The sequence below is a fragment of the Schistocerca cancellata genome, chromosome 8 (genome assembly GCF_023864275.1).
Source record: "Schistocerca cancellata isolate TAMUIC-IGC-003103 chromosome 8, iqSchCanc2.1, whole genome shotgun sequence".
Taxonomy (NCBI): domain Eukaryota; kingdom Metazoa; phylum Arthropoda; class Insecta; order Orthoptera; family Acrididae; genus Schistocerca; species Schistocerca cancellata.
Window position 1 is genome coordinate 292,961,533 of NC_064633.1, and position 19,995 is coordinate 292,981,527.

At 39.5% G+C, this 19,995-nt stretch overlaps 1 protein-coding gene across 5 annotated transcripts in view; it reads right to left on the reverse strand.

Moving 5' to 3' along the window:
* Window positions 1-19,995, reverse strand: part of LOC126095234 (zinc finger protein 761-like) — a 171,309-nt gene that overhangs the window by 19,191 nt on the left and 132,123 nt on the right. For all 5 annotated transcript variants that reach the window (XM_049909979.1, XM_049909980.1, XM_049909982.1 and 2 more), the window contains 2 exons: window positions 14,106-14,269; window positions 1,165-1,425 (listed from right to left, as the gene is read on the reverse strand). In XM_049909979.1, coding sequence (XP_049765936.1) covers window positions 1,165-1,425; window positions 14,106-14,269 — 425 coding nt within the window. The remainder of the gene's footprint in view (window positions 1-1,164; window positions 1,426-14,105; window positions 14,270-19,995) is intronic.

Below are 19,995 nucleotides of genomic sequence, written 5' to 3' on the forward strand. Positions count from 1 at the left end.
GAGAGACCTAAACTGATGTCAAATTCTAGCTATATAACTAGCGTTCCTTATCACCAGCTGTTGTCAGGCAATGAAGAAACAACTGTAGAACACAAGTTCTTTTGTGAGCTGCTCCTCAACTTTTACAAATAAATTATGCCAATGCTTTGATTGCACAAGACCTGTTTGTTTGATGACAATAACAAAAAGTTCAGTATCTCAAAGTCAGAAATTTGAGTGTTTCTGCAAAAAATGAGATGGCTTCTCTCCACACACAGCATGTAACACACTGTGGATGACAATAATTTTTATGAACAGACAATGTGAGTGAGTTATGGTTTAAACAAGTCATTACACAGAGAATGACACGAAGTAAGATGCACAATCAAGATCCATAACATTTTAATCTAGGAACATATTATAGGGCTGTTTTCTAACAACAGAAAAGGATTTTTTTTTAATAGTCTTTGACAGCTCTCAATGTGAGCAAATAAACTTGAGTTTGGAGTACTGGGAAGTATATGAAGCAGACATCTCAATAAGAAACTGACAGTAGCAGATGCACCACATACATTGTAACAACGCATGTATGAAAATGTAGCACCTCCTCTTCTTCCTTTTTTGTGCATTTGTCCCGCATTGATGCAAGGTTGGCTTCGTTATGAACGGATTTGGCATGGTGAATTTTGATGGGTGGCTGGATGCCCTCCGTGTTGCCACCCTATTACTTCCCAGGACAGAAGATGTGTACTCCAATTGTCTGCGTGTACTGTTATTCATGTGAAAGTGAGAGCTTTCTAAATGTTTGCAAATCATGTAACTGAAGTTAGAGTTGAGTACCAGCCTGTTATATACCTAGTGGTATATGGGAAACTGCCGAAGAACCACATTTAGATTGGCCAGCACACCAACCTTTGCTGTTAATCTGTCACGTAGATATGATACGGAGGCAGCACACCTCCCCGTTCCTGAAGTGGCACTTTAATATGCACAGCTATCCAAGCAGGTCATTAAAGTATAACATCTATTACAACATGGAAAAAGTTACTTTTAAGTACAGAAGTCCTAATGTATGTTCTGGGAAATGGTATGATACAAATTTTTCATAAAATATTCAGCTAGTAAATAAGTAGCACTTTTTTCAATTCAACAGAAATGTTCGGCACAATGTCAAATATTACTTACCTGCGATAGGAGAAATCCAATCGGCCATGAACAGTCCTGACATGTTTGATCATATTACCTTGTGCATTACAAGAATAAGAACAATATGGACACTTGAATGGGCGCTTCTTTGTATGGATGACTTGATGGCGTTCTAAGTGATGTTTGGTCTGAAAAGCTTTACTGCATGTGCTGCACTGATATGTTCGAGGGCCATGAACAGACTTCTGATGGACTGTAAGTCGTGCTGAACAGGCAAATGATGCACTACATTTGTCACACCTGAAACAGTTCAAATTATAAACCATTTACTCTGATACTGTGAGGGTACAAAAAACTATTTTTAAAATTTTCTGCCACCTATATCCTCTCAGTATCAATACTGTATGAAGTTCAAACTTACAGCACATTTCCATGCTTAATAAGACTCAATGGTCAAAACAAATTTACAAAAACTGTTTTCAATAAACATTGCAGCACAATATACCTTAACAGAGATACAAATGACATCCATAACACCACCACATTACATTTTTAGTGAGATGTTCTTTAGAGAATTATTAATAATGAAAAAAATGACTTAGCTCAGGTCTGTGCTTAAGAAAAGGATTTCACCAAGTATTAAAAGTAAATTAATGAATGCAAGATGTTAAACCTATTCACAAAACAAAATGTATTAGAATAGTTTTAGACGTTTCTTGATAATTTTTAAACGTTTTGGAACTCAAAATTAAATAAAGGATCACTATTTTACTTCCCCCCCCCCCCCCCCACCTCCCATGAACCATGGACCTTGCCATTGGTGGGGAGGCTTGCATGCCTCAGAGATACAGATGGCCGTACCATAGGTGCAACTACAAGGGAGGGGTATCTGTTGAGAGGCCAGACAAACATGTGGTTCCTGAAGAGGGGCAGCAGCCTTTTCAGTAGTTACAGGGGCAACAGTCTGGATAATTGACTGATCTGGCCTTGTAACACCAACCAAAACGGCCTTGCTGTACTGGTACTGCAAACGGCTGAAAGCAAGGGGAAACTACAGCCGTAATTTTTCCCGAGGGCATGCAGCTTTACTGTATGGTTAAATGATGACGGCGTCCTCTTGGGTAAAATATTCCGGAGGAAAATAGTCCCCCATTCGGATCTCCGGGCGGGGACTACTCAAGAGGACGTCGTTATCAGGAGAAAGAAAACTGGCATTCTGCGGATCGGAGTGTGGAATGTCAGATCCCTTAATCGGGCAGGTAGGTTAGAAAATTTAAAAAGGGAAATGGATAGGTTAAAGTTAGATATAGTAGGAATTAGTGAAGTTCGGTGGCAGGAGGAACAAGACTTTTGGTCAGGTGAATACATGGTTATAAATCCAAAATCAATTAGGGGTAATGCAGGAGTAGGTTTAATAATGAATAAAAAAATAGGAGTGCGGGTAAGCTACTACAAACAGCATAGTGAATGCATTATTGTGGCCAAGATAGACACGAAGCCCACACCTACTACAATAGTACAAGTTTATATGCCAACTAGCTCTGCAGATGATGAAGAAATTGATGAAATGTATGATGAAATAAAAGAAATTATTCAGGTAGTGAAGAAAGATGAAAATTTAATAGTCATGGGTGACTGGAACTCGATAGTAGGAAAAGGAAGAGAAGGAAATGTAGTAGGTGAATATGGAATGGGAGTAAGAAATAAAAGAGAAAGCCGCCTGGTAGGATTTTGCACAGAGCATAACTTAATCATAGCTAACACTTGATTCAAGAATCATAAAAGAAGGCTGTATACATGGAAGAAGCCTGGAAATACTGGAAGGTCTCAGATAGATTATATAATGGTAAGACAGAAATTCAGGAAACAGATTGTAAATTGTAAGACATTTCCAGGGGCAGATGTGGACTCTGTAGATTAAAACTGAAGAAACTGTAAAAAGGTGGGAATCTGAGGAGATGGGATCTGGATAAACTGAAAGGACCAGAAGTTGTAGAGAGGTTCAGGGAGGGCTTTAGGGAACAATTGACAAGAATGGGGGAAAGAAATACAGTAGAAGAAGAATGGGTGGCTTTGGGAGATGAAATAGTGAAGGTAGCAGAGGATCAAGTAGGTAAAAAGACGAGGGCTAATAGAAATCCTTTGGTAACAGAAGAGATATTGAATTTAATTGAAGAAAGGGGAACACATAAAAATGCAGTAAATGAAGCAGGCAAAAAGGAATACAAACGTCTCAAAAATGAGCACGACAGGAAGTGCAAAATGGCTACGCAGGGATGGCTAGAGGACAAATGTAAGGATGTAGAGGAGCATATCACTAGGGGTAAGATAGATACTGCCTACAGGAAAATTAAAGAGACTTCTGGAGAAAAGAGAACCATTTGTATGAATATCAAGAGCTCAGATGGAGACCCAGTTCTAAGCAAAGAATGGAAAGCAGAAAGGTGGGAGGGGTATATAGAGGGTCTGTACAAGGGTGATGTACTTGAGAACAATATTATGGAAATGGAAGAGAATGTAGATGAAGATGAAATGGGAGATACGATACTGTGTGAAGAGTTTGACAGAGCACTGAAAGACCTAAGCCAAAACAAGTCCCTGGGAGTAGACAACATTCCATTAGAACTACTGATTGCCTTGGGAGAGCCAGCCCTGACAAAACTCTACCATCTGGTGAGCAAGATGTATGAGACAGGTGAAATACCTCAGATTTCAAGAAAGCAGGTATTGAGAGATGTGAAAATTTCCGAACTATCCATTTAGTAAGCCATGGCTGCAAAATACTAACACAAATTCTTTACAGATGAATGGAAAAACTGGTAGAAGTTGACCTAGGGGAAGATCAGTTTGGACTCTGTAGAAATGTTGGAACACGTGACGCAATACTGACCCTACGACTTTAGAAAATAGATTAAGGAAAGGCAAACCTACATTTCTAGCATTTGTAGACATAGAGAAAGCTTTTGACAATGTTGATTGGAATACTCTCTTTCAAATTCCGACGGTGGCAGGGGTAAAATACAGGGAGCGAAACGCTATTTACTATTTGTACAGAAACCAGATGGCAGTTACAAGAGTCGAGGGGCATGAAAGGGAAGCAGTGGTTGGGAAGGGAGTGAGACAGGGTTGTAGCCTCTGCCCGATGTTATTTAATCTGTATATTGAGCAAGCAGTAAAGGAAACAAAAGAAAAATTCGGAGTAGGAATTAAAATCCATGCAGAAGAAATAAAAATTTTAAGGTTCGCCGATGACATTGTCATTCTGTCGGAGACAGCAAAGGACCTGGAAGAGCAGCTGAACAGTATGGACAATATCTAGAAAGGAGGATATAAGATGAACATCGACAAAAACAAAATGAGGATAATGGAATGTAGTCGAATTAAACCAGGTGATGCTGCGGGAATTAGATTAGGAAATGACACACAAAATGTGAAATTTATATGGGAACATGTGTTTCGAGATTCCTAGAATTTTGAAAGGTCAGCCTCACCATGACTTCATATGGCAAAGAGCACAAATGCACCAAAACCAAACCAGGGGCTGAAGGCTTGTGCATCCGAAGAAAGCCCTCTACAAGTGATCCAAAAAAATCTGGCACAGGAAGGAGCCATCCTGGTTCCCTGGGCTGTGCCCCTGATCTAGTACAAAGTCTTCCTTCCTATGTTAAAGACACCAACTATTTCCTAGATCATCTGAAATCTGTGTGTGTCCCACTTTCACCATACACCTTGCTCATCACCATTGATGCCACCCCCCTCTACACCAAACATTGCCCATGTACATGGTCAGTCTGCTGCTGGACATTTCCTCAGTCAGCACCCACCTGATTCCATACCTATGATACCCTTTCCGCTCTCCTTAATCAACTTTATACTTACCAACAACTACTTTATCTTTGAGGGGCATACATACAAACAGATCAGGGGCACAAGGAGAGGAATCAGGATGGCTCCTTCCTATGCCAACCTTTTCATAGGTTGTTTGTATGGAGCTTTACTGGGATCCATAAGCCTTCAGCCTCTGGTTTGGTTTAGATACATTACTGATATCTTTTCCATATGGACTCATGGTGAGGCTGCCCTTTCAAAATTCTTGGAATCTCTAAATAAATTTCCCAATTAAATTTCACACGGTCCTGTTCCAAATCCCATGTCACTTTCCTTGATGTTTATGTCATCCTCACTGAAGGTCACCTACACACTTCCGTTAATATTAAACCTACTAACGAACAACATAACTTACATTCTGACAGCTATCATCCTTTCCATGTCCAACATTCCCTTCCATACAGCCTTAGCATTCAAGGGAAATGTATTTGTTCAGATGCAGACTCTTTACAGCACTACACCACCATTCTCACCTCAGTTTCCACCGAATGTAATTACCCCAGCAGCCTAGTTCAAAAGCAGGTTTCCTGGGCCATCACGTCCAATCCTGGTACAGCTGGTCAATCCAAAAAGCAACTTAGGAGTATACCACTCATCACTCAGTATTAGCCTGGTCTTCAATGTACTAATCAGCTTCTTCGACAAGGCTATTACTTTCTAAAATCATGCTCTGATGAAGTCCATTCTGCCTGAAATATTGCCTGTCACATGTAGAATACCTTTATATCACCCTCACAATCTGTGAAATACCCTTGTCTGAATCAATGTTCCTTCTGCACACATTTCCCTACCCTGGAGCTCCTACCCATGTGACTGTCCCTGCTCTAAGGCTTGCTCTATGCACCCTCCTACCACCATTTATACCAACCCTGTAACCAACAAAACATGTACTAGCAAAGGGAGAAGCATCTGTGAAATGACATATGTCATGTACCAGTTGCTATGAAAATACTGTTTGGCCTTTTGCATTGGCATGACTACCACCAAGTTATCAGTTAAGATGCACTGGCTTAGGCAACATACAATATGCATACATAGCATGCTCTACAATATGACAACTGTGACCTCGGTGCCTGTTTCACCACATGTGCCATTAGGATTCTTCCCCCAGACACGTTTCTCAGACCTATACAGGTGGGAACTGGCACTACAACAGGTTTGCTTCTCAACACCCGTCTAGCCTTAATTTATGTTAATTTCTTTGGTCTCAACATTTCTTCACAGTAATTACTCCTTCCTTCACTCTCTTTTAGTTTTCTATATTTTCTATTTTCTGACCTGTCTATTTTTACCACCTCCCTCCAATCTCTATTGGTATGCAATGCACTTAGCTTTCTGCTCTTATGAACTCATGCACAATGTTTTGGCATAGTGTCTTTGCATAGTACCCTATCTTCCACCTTTAAGCTCTCACATTTTCAAATCTTGACTGGTGCAGTCTCCAACAATCAGTCTTTCCCCTCAACCTTCCTGGTAAGTCTCCCCGGACCTGGGGTTCTGGAAAGCTTTTCCAAACTCTACCCCTTTTCACAGATCTCATCAGCCCTTTTCCTTCACCCATCTTCCTTCCCCTCAATCCTTCTGCCAGAAGAAGCCACTGGCTTTGAAAGCTTGCAAACTTTAATATCTTTCTGTGTGTGTTTTCCTGCAGCCACTTGTAAGTCAATTTTTTTATCTATCCAATTAGTTTATATTTTCAAAAATTGATTATTTTCTTTGATTTATTATCATGCAATTCCATCTTCTATACCTGTCCTTACAATTAAATCATATTTAGGTACAGAATTTCCAACCTCTCTCCCTATCTCATCACCTTCTGGTTGTGAAATCGCGTGTCAATTTTAACTGTAGTTGGCAAAGATTTGGTTAAAATTTTGATGAAAATAATCCTATGGCTGAACTGTTTGTAGCCACCCATTTTTTGTCCTATCTTCTTATGAATAACAAATCCTACTCCCATTATGACCCTTACAGACACTGCTGATTTTAACCTACATTCATCTGATGAGACGTTCCCATCTCCTTTCTATTTTATGTCACTGACCCCTACAACATTTACATTTCAGCCTTTTCATTGTCCTTTCAGATATTGTAGCTTCCCTACTACATTCAGACATTTGCCACTCTACACAACAATTCACTGAATGTTACCCTTTCATCGATTTCCAATTTTTTTTTTTTTTTTTATCATTGTCACCTTACCCTTTACAGTTCTCTCCCAGGGATCTGAAAAGAGGAGAGGGGGGACTTGTCTGTGATTTTTTTGCAAATGGAGAGATCCTCATGACATTTTTTCAATTGTAGGTCACATTTCCTATGGATATACATTATGTGTCTTTAATGCAGTGGTTTCCAATACATCCTGCATCTTCCTGTGACTGATCTTTGCTGATTCTGGTGGCAGCCCCCCCCCCCCCCTTCAAGTACAAGAGGGTGCACAGAACCTGTCTACTATTCCACCCTCTTTTTAGTAAGTCTTCAACCATGACAAGCTGATGGCTTTTGCTCAAAATCTAAGCACTAGCTAGGATGAAACCCAGGACAGAAGTAAAAAATCCTACCACTAGACAGCATATCATTGTACATAACTGAAAGTGAATACAGCTCCACTTCTTGTTTGCTTTAGATTTTCACAATTGTCATTACTGGACCTCAGCCACAAATATTGACATAAATACAAAACTTCTGCAACTTGCATATACTTCTTGCCAACATACTTTAAAATGTCACAATAGTCAGTTGTAACTGAAAATAAGTAATAACCTGTAAATCAAATAGTAGTTGTAAAACTGATTAACAATACAGAGGGGTCCAGAAAAAGGTAGACACTCTCTGGCAGTTAATATCTTTGGAACAAAATGACATATCATTGCAATTTTGCATGGTAGCATAGTCCATTGTTTTCTCAATAGATCTTGGCATATGTTTTCCAGCAGATGACAGTGCAGCAATGAATGAAGTAATATTGTCATTTGAGCAACAGAAGGCCATATTTAAGTGGTACTGGAAGTACAAAAACATGGTGGAGGTACAATGCCAATGGAGTAATGTATACGGAACTCAGCCACCAACACGTACAACATTTTATCATATATATGATAAATTTAAAGCCGACAGTACTATTCAGGATGTGCATAATGAAAGATCTGGCCAACAAAAAATATCAACAAGTCCAGCTCCCAGCACTGCTGCATTCCAACATTTTACTGTGTCATGTCAAAAATCTGTGAAGGAGGGTGCCCATGAAAGCCAAAATTGCTGCATGCTATGAACAATGACGACCTGGATTGAAGGCTGGCTTACTATGAGTGGTTTGAAGGCATGCTTCACAAGGATGACCAATTTGCAGGGATGATTATTTGACCTGACGAGGCGAAACTCATACTGAACGGTATTGTAAATTGCCACAACTGTGTGTGCTGGGCTCCTGAAAGTGTTCATGTTCACATGGACAAATATGTTAATCTACCAAGTGTTACTGTTTGGTGTGGTCTGTCATTGTACAGTTTGACTAGCTCATGGTTATGAGGCCATAACTGAAAATTTTCTTTGAAGTTGATAGTATGCTGGTAAGTAGCAACAGACATAAGCTTAACATCAAAGTCCTTAAACTATTTATTATTCATATCGTTTCCTGTATAACAAGGACTATGGAAGAATAGTAACACACAACATCCTTGTCAAATTAAGATAGTAAAACCTGTCCCCTGCACCAACTTGTTACTGCTTATCTCAGCCCAACCGCTATTAAATCCTACAACAAAGACAATGTTGTAACCCTCACATCAGACCACAATATTTATTGAACTTTTAACTTCTGGACCAACCACTTAAATTGTCACTTATTCCGTGAACCAAGCAAAAACAGTTCTTAGTGAAAGATGTATCTGGGCCACAACAGAAATTATTCAGAGATTGTTTGACGGTAGAAGAATAAAGTCCAAACACCACTTAGCCAGGTTACACACATTTTGTAGTAAAGTTCCATATAGGCAAAAGGTGGTGGAAACCACGAGTTCAGGATCCATAGCACAAAACACGTTAACAGTCAGTGCTGCAGAGTCCACTTGTAGAGGAGAGCTGGATACAGCAACTGAAGCAGAGATGGTAAATGGCTGCCCTTACATTTGGCCTGCAATGGATGCTAGTCTGCAATATTGATCTCGTTCTTGCCACAAGTACCCTCACTGGACGTATACCACATTGCACTTACAGATATACCTGTGTCATCTGTCTGCATGTCCTGTGCAGGTTCTAAAGGCAGAGCAACATGTGATACCAAGTATGTTTTTTATCAGCTAACGTATGTTCACCGCACAGCATTGTACATATGAATGAACCTACTTAAACTGCCTGAGCGTATGAATGAATGCAGATGAACTGTTTGCCTTGACAACAACAAGTACCCAGGTGCAGTGCATGCTTTACAGCAAGATGCCTCCCTCCCTCGCTCTACTCACTATTCTTGATTGATGTATTCATTTTTCATTTCTCTGGTAGATAACTTTAATACCTAAAGGTTAGTATCCTTCATTAATATATGCAGAGTAAATCATTTATATAATGCATATAAAACAATAACAGTATGGAAAAGATGGATTGTTACCATGTTGAAGAGGTGTTGAGCTGTTGACAGGCACAGTGAAAAACACTGCTAAAATATTTGAGCTTTTGGACAAAGTCCCTTTTCCAAAGTAGAAAACACACACACATTCACACAAGCCAAACACTTGACTTGCACACACATGGCCCCTGTCTCCAGGCACTGGGACCTGACTACAGTTAGAACTCAATGCCTGTGTGTGAGCTGTACTTGTGTGAACGTGTGTGTTTCCTTCTTTTGAAAAAGGACTTCATGTTAAAGCTAAAAAATTTTACACAAATTGTCATTGTGCCTATCTTTAACTTTATTGTAATCATTAACATTAATATTAATGTTGATATTATTAATGTCAGTATTATATACTAATATTAATGTTGATATTATTGATGTTAGTATTGATCTTTATATTATCAATATGAATGTGAATGACACTTTTTCATCCAAAAAATCTGAAGTTACATCCTTCTTATGATAAAAATCCAGGATATCCAATGAGTTACTCAAAATGAGTATTTTTGTTTTTGTAGCACTAACAGAGGATTGACACTAAAAATTAAAAATCTGAAATAGAAAAAAGAATCAGAATGTTGGAGAAAAATGTGTTTAAATAGGAACAAAAATTACTCACAAAAAATGCCACATTAATTATCCTTCTAGTGCAGAAGCAAGAAATAAGCTTTAAAAACGTGCTTATTGTACTGTGATTCCATTTGAACACTTTGTTTTCTTGCAAAACTTTGCATCTGATGATTTTGTTTTCATGAGCAGCTCTAGTGAAACAAGCCTGAACTACACAACAAACATGATGTGCATATTATTGTCATCAACTTACTAAGAGCAGCAAAGTGTCATTTGATATTTGTGGCCCAAATGGCATAGCCAAGTTAAATTCACAGGGACATGCTTGGCATGTATAGGGTGGCTGTAGTAATGTCTCTAGACGGTGTACATTCTTCCAAGAGCACCCTGTGAACCTTAGTGACTCGCCATGCTCCAGTGGGAACAGCTACAACTCCGCAGAATGTTGGAGCCACTGAGGCAGCAATTTTGAACAGCTGGCATGGACAACTTATCACAGCAATTCAACACTTCCTATGGTCCAATGTAAAAATTTTTATGACACATTGGAATTTCATAAAGTTTGTGCTCGCTACGTGCCTAAAAAACTTGCAGACAACCACAATGGCTCTTGTTCATGAGAAAATCGCCAGTTTGGGTGGGAGCTGCTCCAGCATCCACCCTAAAGTCTGCATCTTGCACCACCGGACTTTTATCTGTTTTGTCCCATGCAGAAATTCCTGATCAGTCAACTCTCTGCGGCAGACGTGGAAGTGAAATCAGCAGTCTGCAGATGGCAATACTCCAAACAGAGAAACTTCTATGAATAGGCCATACTGGTACCATGATGGAAGAAATGTGCTGAGAATGTGGTGACTATGTAGAGAAGTAGATAAAGGATGTATGTTTATTTGTGAATTTTTTTGTTACCTATTAAACTTTTTAGTAATAAAATTATTGTGCATTATTCTCAGATCTTCCCCCGTATAATTTTGAACAAAAATTCTACATCACCCAAAACACTGCAATCCCACCTGTTTGCAGAATGTACAAAACTAGGTGAAATACAGCCCTTGAAGCTATTATCCTCACAGATCCAGCAGCAGGAGATGTCTGTCACAGACTGTATACCAATGATCACAACCAATTACCCATTTATTTTAAATGACTTCAATTCTCAATACAAGCTGTGTTGACTATAACAATAAACAAAACTCAAGGAGAAGAGAAGAGAAGAGGGAAGGTGATTCACATACTGTATTCCAATCCTGCTCTTCAAAGCACTGTTGTCAAATGCAGCAAGCTCGAGAGCTGTGATAAATACTTCTCCTTCACTGACAAGCCGTGAGCTTTAGGAAGACTCTACAACACTCAGGTTACACAATTCTAAATAAAAACCAGTAATGTCAACACAGGTCCCATTCTCAACAGTTAAAGGGAAATGTTGATCATATTACAGGGGTCTTGTGCGTAATTTACAATGGCAACAACAAATACTGATTTTATTATTCGTCACATAATTTTATAATAAAAGTTACATATAGGGAACCTCGACAGATTTTGTAATAACAGCAATATTAGGATAATCCTACCTGGAGCTTCCACTATTAGGCTTCGCAATAATTGTTTTTTACTTTCACCGTGACAGCAATGCACTCCTACAACACGTAATTGTTTGGTAGAGGTTATTCAGACATTCTGTTGCTTGAATACCACTATCTGTTATCCAAGTGACAATTCATCCGCTTCAATTCAGTTTATCTAAATATGTAAACAGATATTTAACAGTGAAACCACCCAATTAGAAACTGAGACTGCCATGTTTACTCATAGATTAAAAGATTGTGTAATGCAGATGGTGAATAACTCTTCTGGTTCAAATAAGTGGTAGTCAACCATCCAACACTTTTCATCCAATCCAACCAAAGGCATTAAAATGAATTTAGAGTTGCCACACAAGTGAAGAAGTGAGACTATTATTATTAGTATCACAGTATTACAATCAGTGATTCAGACATTGCATAATTCTTCAAGTTCCAATTCTTCATCATTGTTTGTACTAATACAAAACTGTATCAGTTCAATGTACAAGTCGCCGAAGTGGTGTCAAATTGAAAGACTTGCACCTGGCGAGCGGTCTACCCGACGGGAGGCCCTAGTCACTCAACATTTTTTTTTAACACCGTATCAGTGAATTTTGTGGTAGTTGTGACACATCATTGTCTAACACCATCAAATATCCATTAAAAATAACATATCACTAATCAAACATATCAACAAAACATTCAAATCAGTCTTTACTTGGTAGCATTAACGAGCTTATTTCTGTAGTCTCTGTTCTGTAGCACACACTACTAGTCGCCTAGATGTTGAAAGTCTAAATGAGTGAGGATGGTGTTTGCTCATGAAAGTACATAGCACTACAATTTGAATGGCACTAACACACTCATTTATTCTTGTGAAATTCAATTGTTAGTGATGATGACCAGCTTCTCTATTATGAAATGGCAAAGTTCATTATCATATTTTGGGCACAAAGCGCAGTTAATATTTAGGTGAAAAAAGCCATATACCACTAGCCTGTAGTAATCTGTCAAAGAAAAATATGCTGTGATATTTCAGTTAAGACAGTCCATAATGAGAATCATCATGTCCAACAATAGCTCACTCCAATGACAATGATATCACACATGTTCTTGTTAATTACAACAGAGTTTAATTAAAATGTTCATTTGTGTGGTATACAGAATCCACTTTAAAGTTATTAAACATTATGTAGTGTTATTGAGTTTTGCAGATATTGGTGCATGTATTTCTGTGTACAGAATGTGCATAGTAACGGTGTCAGTCAACAATGTGAGCGCACTCAACACAGGTCTTACTTTTGAGCTTTCAAACTGCAAACTGCCAATTTTGGGTGATGGACAGTATGAGTATGTATAAACTGTTATTTTGCAAACTACATTACACTCTGAAAATCAAACTACATTATGCTTTGAAAATCACCGACGCTGGAGTTTACTGTTTTGGTTAAACTATCACAACTAATGTACTATTGGATTATAGAAAATGTTGCTAGATAGAAATTTAAAAAAATTCTTTATCCATAATGTACATCCTCTTATTTACATCTATGGGCATCATATTGTAAATTAAGGTAATTTACATGAAATTATTAATTTGTGAGTTAATTAATGAGTGCTATATGTCATTTTGTACACAGACATTAAAGTAATAGAAGTAGGTACTCAAAGTTTTGAATCTAGCAATAGTTATGGCAAAATCCGCGATGAAAAATGGTAATAGTCTGGAGGTATGTTAATCAACTTCAAACAATTCAAAGTACGTTACAGGAAAATGGGATTGCTTGACTTTCTGTTGGTGTGAGTCATCTTTCTCAAATGTAGTACTGACAGCTCATAGAGTTTTGCATGTTGTGAACTGTTGTACTGACATCAGATAATTATATTTTCAAATTATACCTGCCCTCATGTAAGCTAATAACATCAATGTAAACAGAACAATCAAAATGATAACCTGAAAAATATTTTCAAGTGAAACTCAGTCTAAATAAAGTCTTGAGATTTTCATGAAAGTGTTATAAGCCAATAGATTCATGTACTGGGGGAAAAAATAACCTTGGTTATTTATGGGAGAAGGAAAAATGTAACATGGGAAAAATTCTCCTGGCTATGTCACAACTTAAAGCCAACTTCATCATATTTTAAATTTTTTATGCACTTCATATAATAAACATAAAATCTTTATGAAAAAAAAGATCAAAGGTAATATGATAATTTCTGCTTCTTCAAATGTATACAGTTCTTTTTGATTCCCTCTACATAGATAGTAAACTAACAGTGAAATAAAAATACCCCATCCTGTAACTATTTTCAAAATTATACTGTCTAATTAACTGTGTGTTACTCACCTGAAAGGACGATCACCAGTGTGAGAACGCATGTGTTCCAGAAATGCATTTCGTTGTTTAACATGAGCATCACAGACGGGGCACACATGACTATTGTAGTTGCCAAGATGAACTGTGTGAATATGAACTTGCAGGTAGGCAGCTCGACATGTTGTGAAGCCACACTGTTGAATTAAAAAGTTTGTAAATTTTGCTCTTGTCTGGAGAAGTCAATTGCTTAACAAAATATGAAATCATTAATGGATTTTTATTTTGTTACTGTTATTACAAAAACTTCTTTTTTAAAATTAATTTTTATCAATATGTTATGTCAATCATTTTATTTTTACCTTTGAAGCTGATTGCAAAGGCACATGTGACTTTATAATAAATAAAACTTCTGTGTTCCCTTCAGCACCATTTCTATCTGCGTACATTAACATGACACAACAAATTCTGGGAGGAAAACAAAAAATGGAATGAGGCAAAATAACCATTCTCTATATAGGAGGAGGCAGGGGGGGGGGGGGGGATGAATGGTGGTATTATACAGCTAGCAGTGTCTAGTCAGTCTAGTTCACCCATCATCACTGTCTGACAGACTGTAATTATAAAACAAGTGAAACATGACTGTGAAACCAGTCATGCGATCTACAAGCTAAGCTTCAACCACTGTGATTCATTCTTTAGGCATAACAAACAACAAGCTTTCTGTTGGCGTGAATCACCACTGACAAACTGTGGACAAGAAACAGCTGGACTACCCAATGCTGAGTACACAGCCCAACACAACATCCTCCATTTCAAGACTGCTTTATAGCCTGTGCCATCTGGATCCTTCCCACCAACACCAGCTTTTCTGAACAACACAAGTGGGAACTCTCTCTGCAATACATCCTACGTTCCCGTTACCCTCCTGGCCTCAACCTTCATTCATCATTGTTCTTACCATTCTCCATTCCCAGTCCAGTGTTACACAGGCCTCTATCCCACCAGTGCACCCACAGTCTTCTTACTTCTCTCTTTTCTGCTACCCCCCCCCCCCCCCCAATCCGTCTCCATCTAACCTCTGGACGCACCTAGCTGCTCTACCCTCTCTCCATCTCATCCCTGTACGTTTCCACAAGCAGCGCCTTACTGCCCCCCACCGCTACCCTGCTATCCCTCTCCCCCGTTCCAGTCTGCTCCTTACCCCCACCACCCAGTTGCTTCTCCCATCACTCACTTGTGCTTGCAGCCAGAAACTGTGGTCATGTGTGTGCGAGTTGTGTTTGCTTGAGTGCATGTGTTGTCTATTTCCGATGAAGACTTAGTTGGCAGAAAGCTCACTTTCTGACAGTCTTTTTGTTGTTCCTATCTACGTCACAGCATCTCTGCTATATGGTGAGTAGCAGCTGTCCTTTTCATAATATTGTTAAGTCCATTCTTCAGTTTCCATTGTCTGATGTTGCCTGATGGCTTGTCTTCCATCCCGCAACCCAGTGATGTTTTCCTTTGTTACTATTTTTTTAATTCATTACTGTACTCAGCGTTCGTCCTACTTACTCTTGTTTCCTGTGTCTCTCTTGTTGCCTTACAAACCCCACAGCATGATCTGCTTATGGGCCACACTCTACCAACCATTTTGGCTATGCCCTATAAAAGGCCACAAGACTGCGCTGATTGCTGGTACACCATCTCATGTCCCACATTCCTCCCATCGATATCAATAATCCTAAATCTTCAAATTGATCACACTTCCTGTGTCACTCTCATGTATTTTCATGTGTTATTTCCCATACCTTTCTGTGCCACACGAGCTTTTATCTCATCCCTCCCACCCCACAACCACTCCTTCTCTCTACTCCAGTCTGCACCTACTAACTTCACCTAATGTAGTCACATGTGCCGTTCCCCTTCTTCACACTTATCAACCCACAGACCTGCAACCCATATTACATTACAATCTTTTTGTTTATTTTTTCTCTACCCCATTGTGTCTTCATCCCAGTTTCAGTTGGCTGATTTTCACCTTTTGCTATTGGCCTACTTCCTGATTTCATCTTGATACCACTTACTCCATCCATTTCAACCTTTTCGTGATTTTTCCCAGTTATTTAGGTGTAATTCTGTGAATTTTTTTGGACATTTTTTAGGTTATTTATGTATTTTTATGCATTTTATCCATCACCATGGACCCTTACTCTTGCCATCTGCATCAATACAGAAATGCTTACTTACCCCTAACCAGAACCCAACCACACATACTGTTCCTGTATAGTTGCTTGGCTCATGGAATCCTCCCCAAATGGCCTTACCATCAAATTACCTATCTGGGCTACCATTCTTCCTTCCACAATGACCTTCATCTGTTCCGATTCCGCCAATCCTTAACCCTTACCAACATAATACTGAGAAATCATATAAAACCTCTCCATCTGCAAAATTCTCCATCTATGCAATCTCAAATTCTTGGATCTTATATCATACACTGAAACTCCTGCTCTCCAAGAACTAGAGCAACATGCACACCACCACCTCAAAAAAACTCTCCACCCTGTCCACTTCCTACTCCTGCATCGGACTACCACTATCCCCCACCTCTATAAAAACCTCCAAATTTCCCCCATATCTTCTCATAGCTGACAAACACTGTCTCACAGACCTAATACATTTACCCAACCCCCAGAAACTCCCTCCCACCACCATACAGAACCCAGAACCTACACAGACCAAAAACACAGCCATGAACTTTCCCTCCAAAAACCTTAGTGCCGCAGAAGTATTAGTCCTTTCCAAAGGACACACCTTTTGCACTGTCCCAAATTCAATCACTCAGAACTTGTTAACGACCTTCTCTCCTTCTCCTGGTTCCTACAGTGGAAACACTTTTTTCACTTTTTCACCACCAACCCTACCAATCTGACTCAATCAAAGACCAATGTTGAGCCCTGCCTAACTCAGTTCACTCCTGCATCAAATCATGATCCACCCTCACTGCCTCAGAACCACTCCTGTTAATTTTCAAGAATTTCTTGACATCGAACCTTGCATCACCATCATTCCCCAAATACCTCAACATGTGAACTAACCTTACATCTGCAGAAAGAACTGCAATCCACCATCTAAAAACTGATCCCGACCTTATAATCCTACCTGCTGAGAAAGGCTCACCACTGTTGTTTTGAACCACAAGAATTACCTGGCAGAAGGATTTCACCAGCTGTCAGATCCATCAATCTAAAAACCTTGCCACAGTGACCACATTTGAGAAATCCATCAGGATCTCCAGTGTCTCTACAAATTCTTGCACCAATCCCACAACCTCTTCCCAGAGTCCATCTCTCTCCTCACCCCTCCAGTCCCCGCACTCCTACCTTATACATCCTTTCTAAAGTCCATAAAGACAACCACCCAGGACATCCCACTGTGGCCAATTTCTGTGTCCCCATTGAGAGAATTTCTGCTCTTGTACTCCAACACCTTCAGCCTATTACCCACAACCTACCCTCCTATATAAAAAATACCAACCACTACCTCCACTGACTTTCCACTGTTCCTGTCCTTACACCACATGGTACCCTGCTCATCACTATTGATGCTACCTCCCTTTACACTAACATCTCCAAAGCCCTTGGCCTTACCACTAAAGAACACTACTTTTGCCAGGGCCCAATAGATACCAAAACTACAATGCCTTCCTAATCAACAAGACCAGCTACACCCTTACCCACAATTACTTCTCCTTTGAAGGCACTACCTACAAACAAACTGTGGGTACAGCTATAAGCACCTGCATGGCACCATCCTAAGCCAACCTATTCATGGGCCATCTAGAGGAATCCTTCCTAAACAAGCAGAATCCCAAACCCCTCACCTAGTTCAGATTTACTGATGACATCTTCCTGATTTGGATCAAGGATGAGGGCACGCTATCCACATTCCTAAAGAACCTCAACACTTTCTCCCCCATTCACTTTATCTAGTCCTATTCAATCCAACAAGCCACCTTCCTTGATGTTGACCTCCACCTCAAAGATAGCTACATCAATACCTCCATCCATTTCGCAACGTATCAGCCATCAGCAATACCTTGATTTTGACAGCTGCCACCCATTCCATACCAAGAAGTCCCTTCCATACAGCCTAGTCACAAGTGACTGTCACATCTCTCATGACGAGTGGTCTTTCTTGAAATATGAGGATCTCACTGAGGTCTTCACAGACTGTAATTATCCTCCCAACCTTGTACAAAAAGAGATCTTCTCTGCCCTATCTCTCCAGTCACCTACCACCTCTCAAAGTCCCACCACCCAGCCAAAGAGAAGTATTCCCCTCGTGACTCAGTACCAACCAGGACTGGAGCAAGTGAATCACATTCTCCATCATTATCACAACTACCGTATTTACTCGAATCTAAGCCGCATGTTTTTTCCGGTTTTTGTAATCCAAAAAGCCGCCTGCGGCTTAGAATCGAGTGCAAAGCAGGTGGAAGTTCTGAAAAATGTTGGTAGGTGCCGCCACAACTAACTTCTGCCGTCGAATATATGTAGCGCTACACAGGCATGCTTTGTAGGCACAAAGATAAATACTGGCGCCAAAACCTCCGCGTCAGTAAATAAATTAAAAAAAAAAAAAAAGAAAAAAAAAAAGGTGGAAGACGAGCTTTTTTTCTCTGCCCCGAGTTTCGACCACTGCATTTTCATACATTATCCAACGAAGTAAATACAAATTCCGTATTGTTCATCTTCGAATGTAGCAGAATTTCAATGTACTACGAAAATCCGACATGCAAGACTGTTTGGGATGTTTGTCAATATGGCCAACTCTACTTTATGAATGTTTTCCTACCTGTGAGAAGAGATGGTTGCTAATAGGAACCTGATGAAATGTGAATCACATGCAGTATTCTCTTCACCATAAGAATAATATGAATATCAAAATTTTGTCATGTATTCTTTCGTGTTTGCTGCTATTACATTTAAATCCTGCCTGCCTAATAAACTACGAAACTAGAGTGTGACAACAGCAAACGCGGAAGAATATACGTATCGCGTCATGTCTATATTCGTATTATTCTTATGCCTAATAGTGATACAGTCAGAAATGAAGCACGGCAAATGACTAGATTTTTAATTCTAAGGTGACTAATTTCTGTGCAGAATTTGATGTACTAAAGAAGCGGTCGCAAAGATTTTCAAACGGAGAAACATTTTCGCGTAACTCTCATTCAGAACATGTTCTATCATATGCAGTCTATTATTTGGTTCTTGTTGATCATTATCAAAGAAAGCAGCAGTGTAAGTAACAACAAATAGCAGTCTCTTGCCATTGTTTCGCTAATGAGACGATTACTCTCTCTTTTTTTTTAATTGGAAGTGGCGGCAGCACGCACAAAAGCAAGCCATGCCCCGAGCGGCGACAGGCCGTAAACACGCACTATCAGAAGGCGACAAACAATGCGTGACACAGTACAGTAACGCATTTTCAGCTTAGAGTGACACAAACACCTATAACAAAGAAAACAGCACTTATCAGATCAAAGCAAAATAATCAATCGGTTCAAACCAGACGAAGCACGTGAAAAAGGAAGGGTACCCGTATAAATACGGACGGAGCGCCTGACGCATGGGCAATGGCTACCTGGTAAAGCTTAACTGCTAAGCTTACGACTCGAACCAAACTACTGTAGCTGTATCGTCATTCATTCGACCTAAATTGTGTCTCATATTACAATGGACCAACTTTGTTTCGATTTGGAGGTGCGGCCTAAAACTTTACTCTCACCTTGAATTTCGAGTCTCAAATTTCCGGTGCGGCTTAGATTCGGGAATTTTTTTTCCCTTTATTTCGAGTCTCATTTTTCAGGTGCAGCTTAGATTCGAGTAAATACGGTATTTCTCGTCAAGTCCTGAAATAAGGAATATCCTAC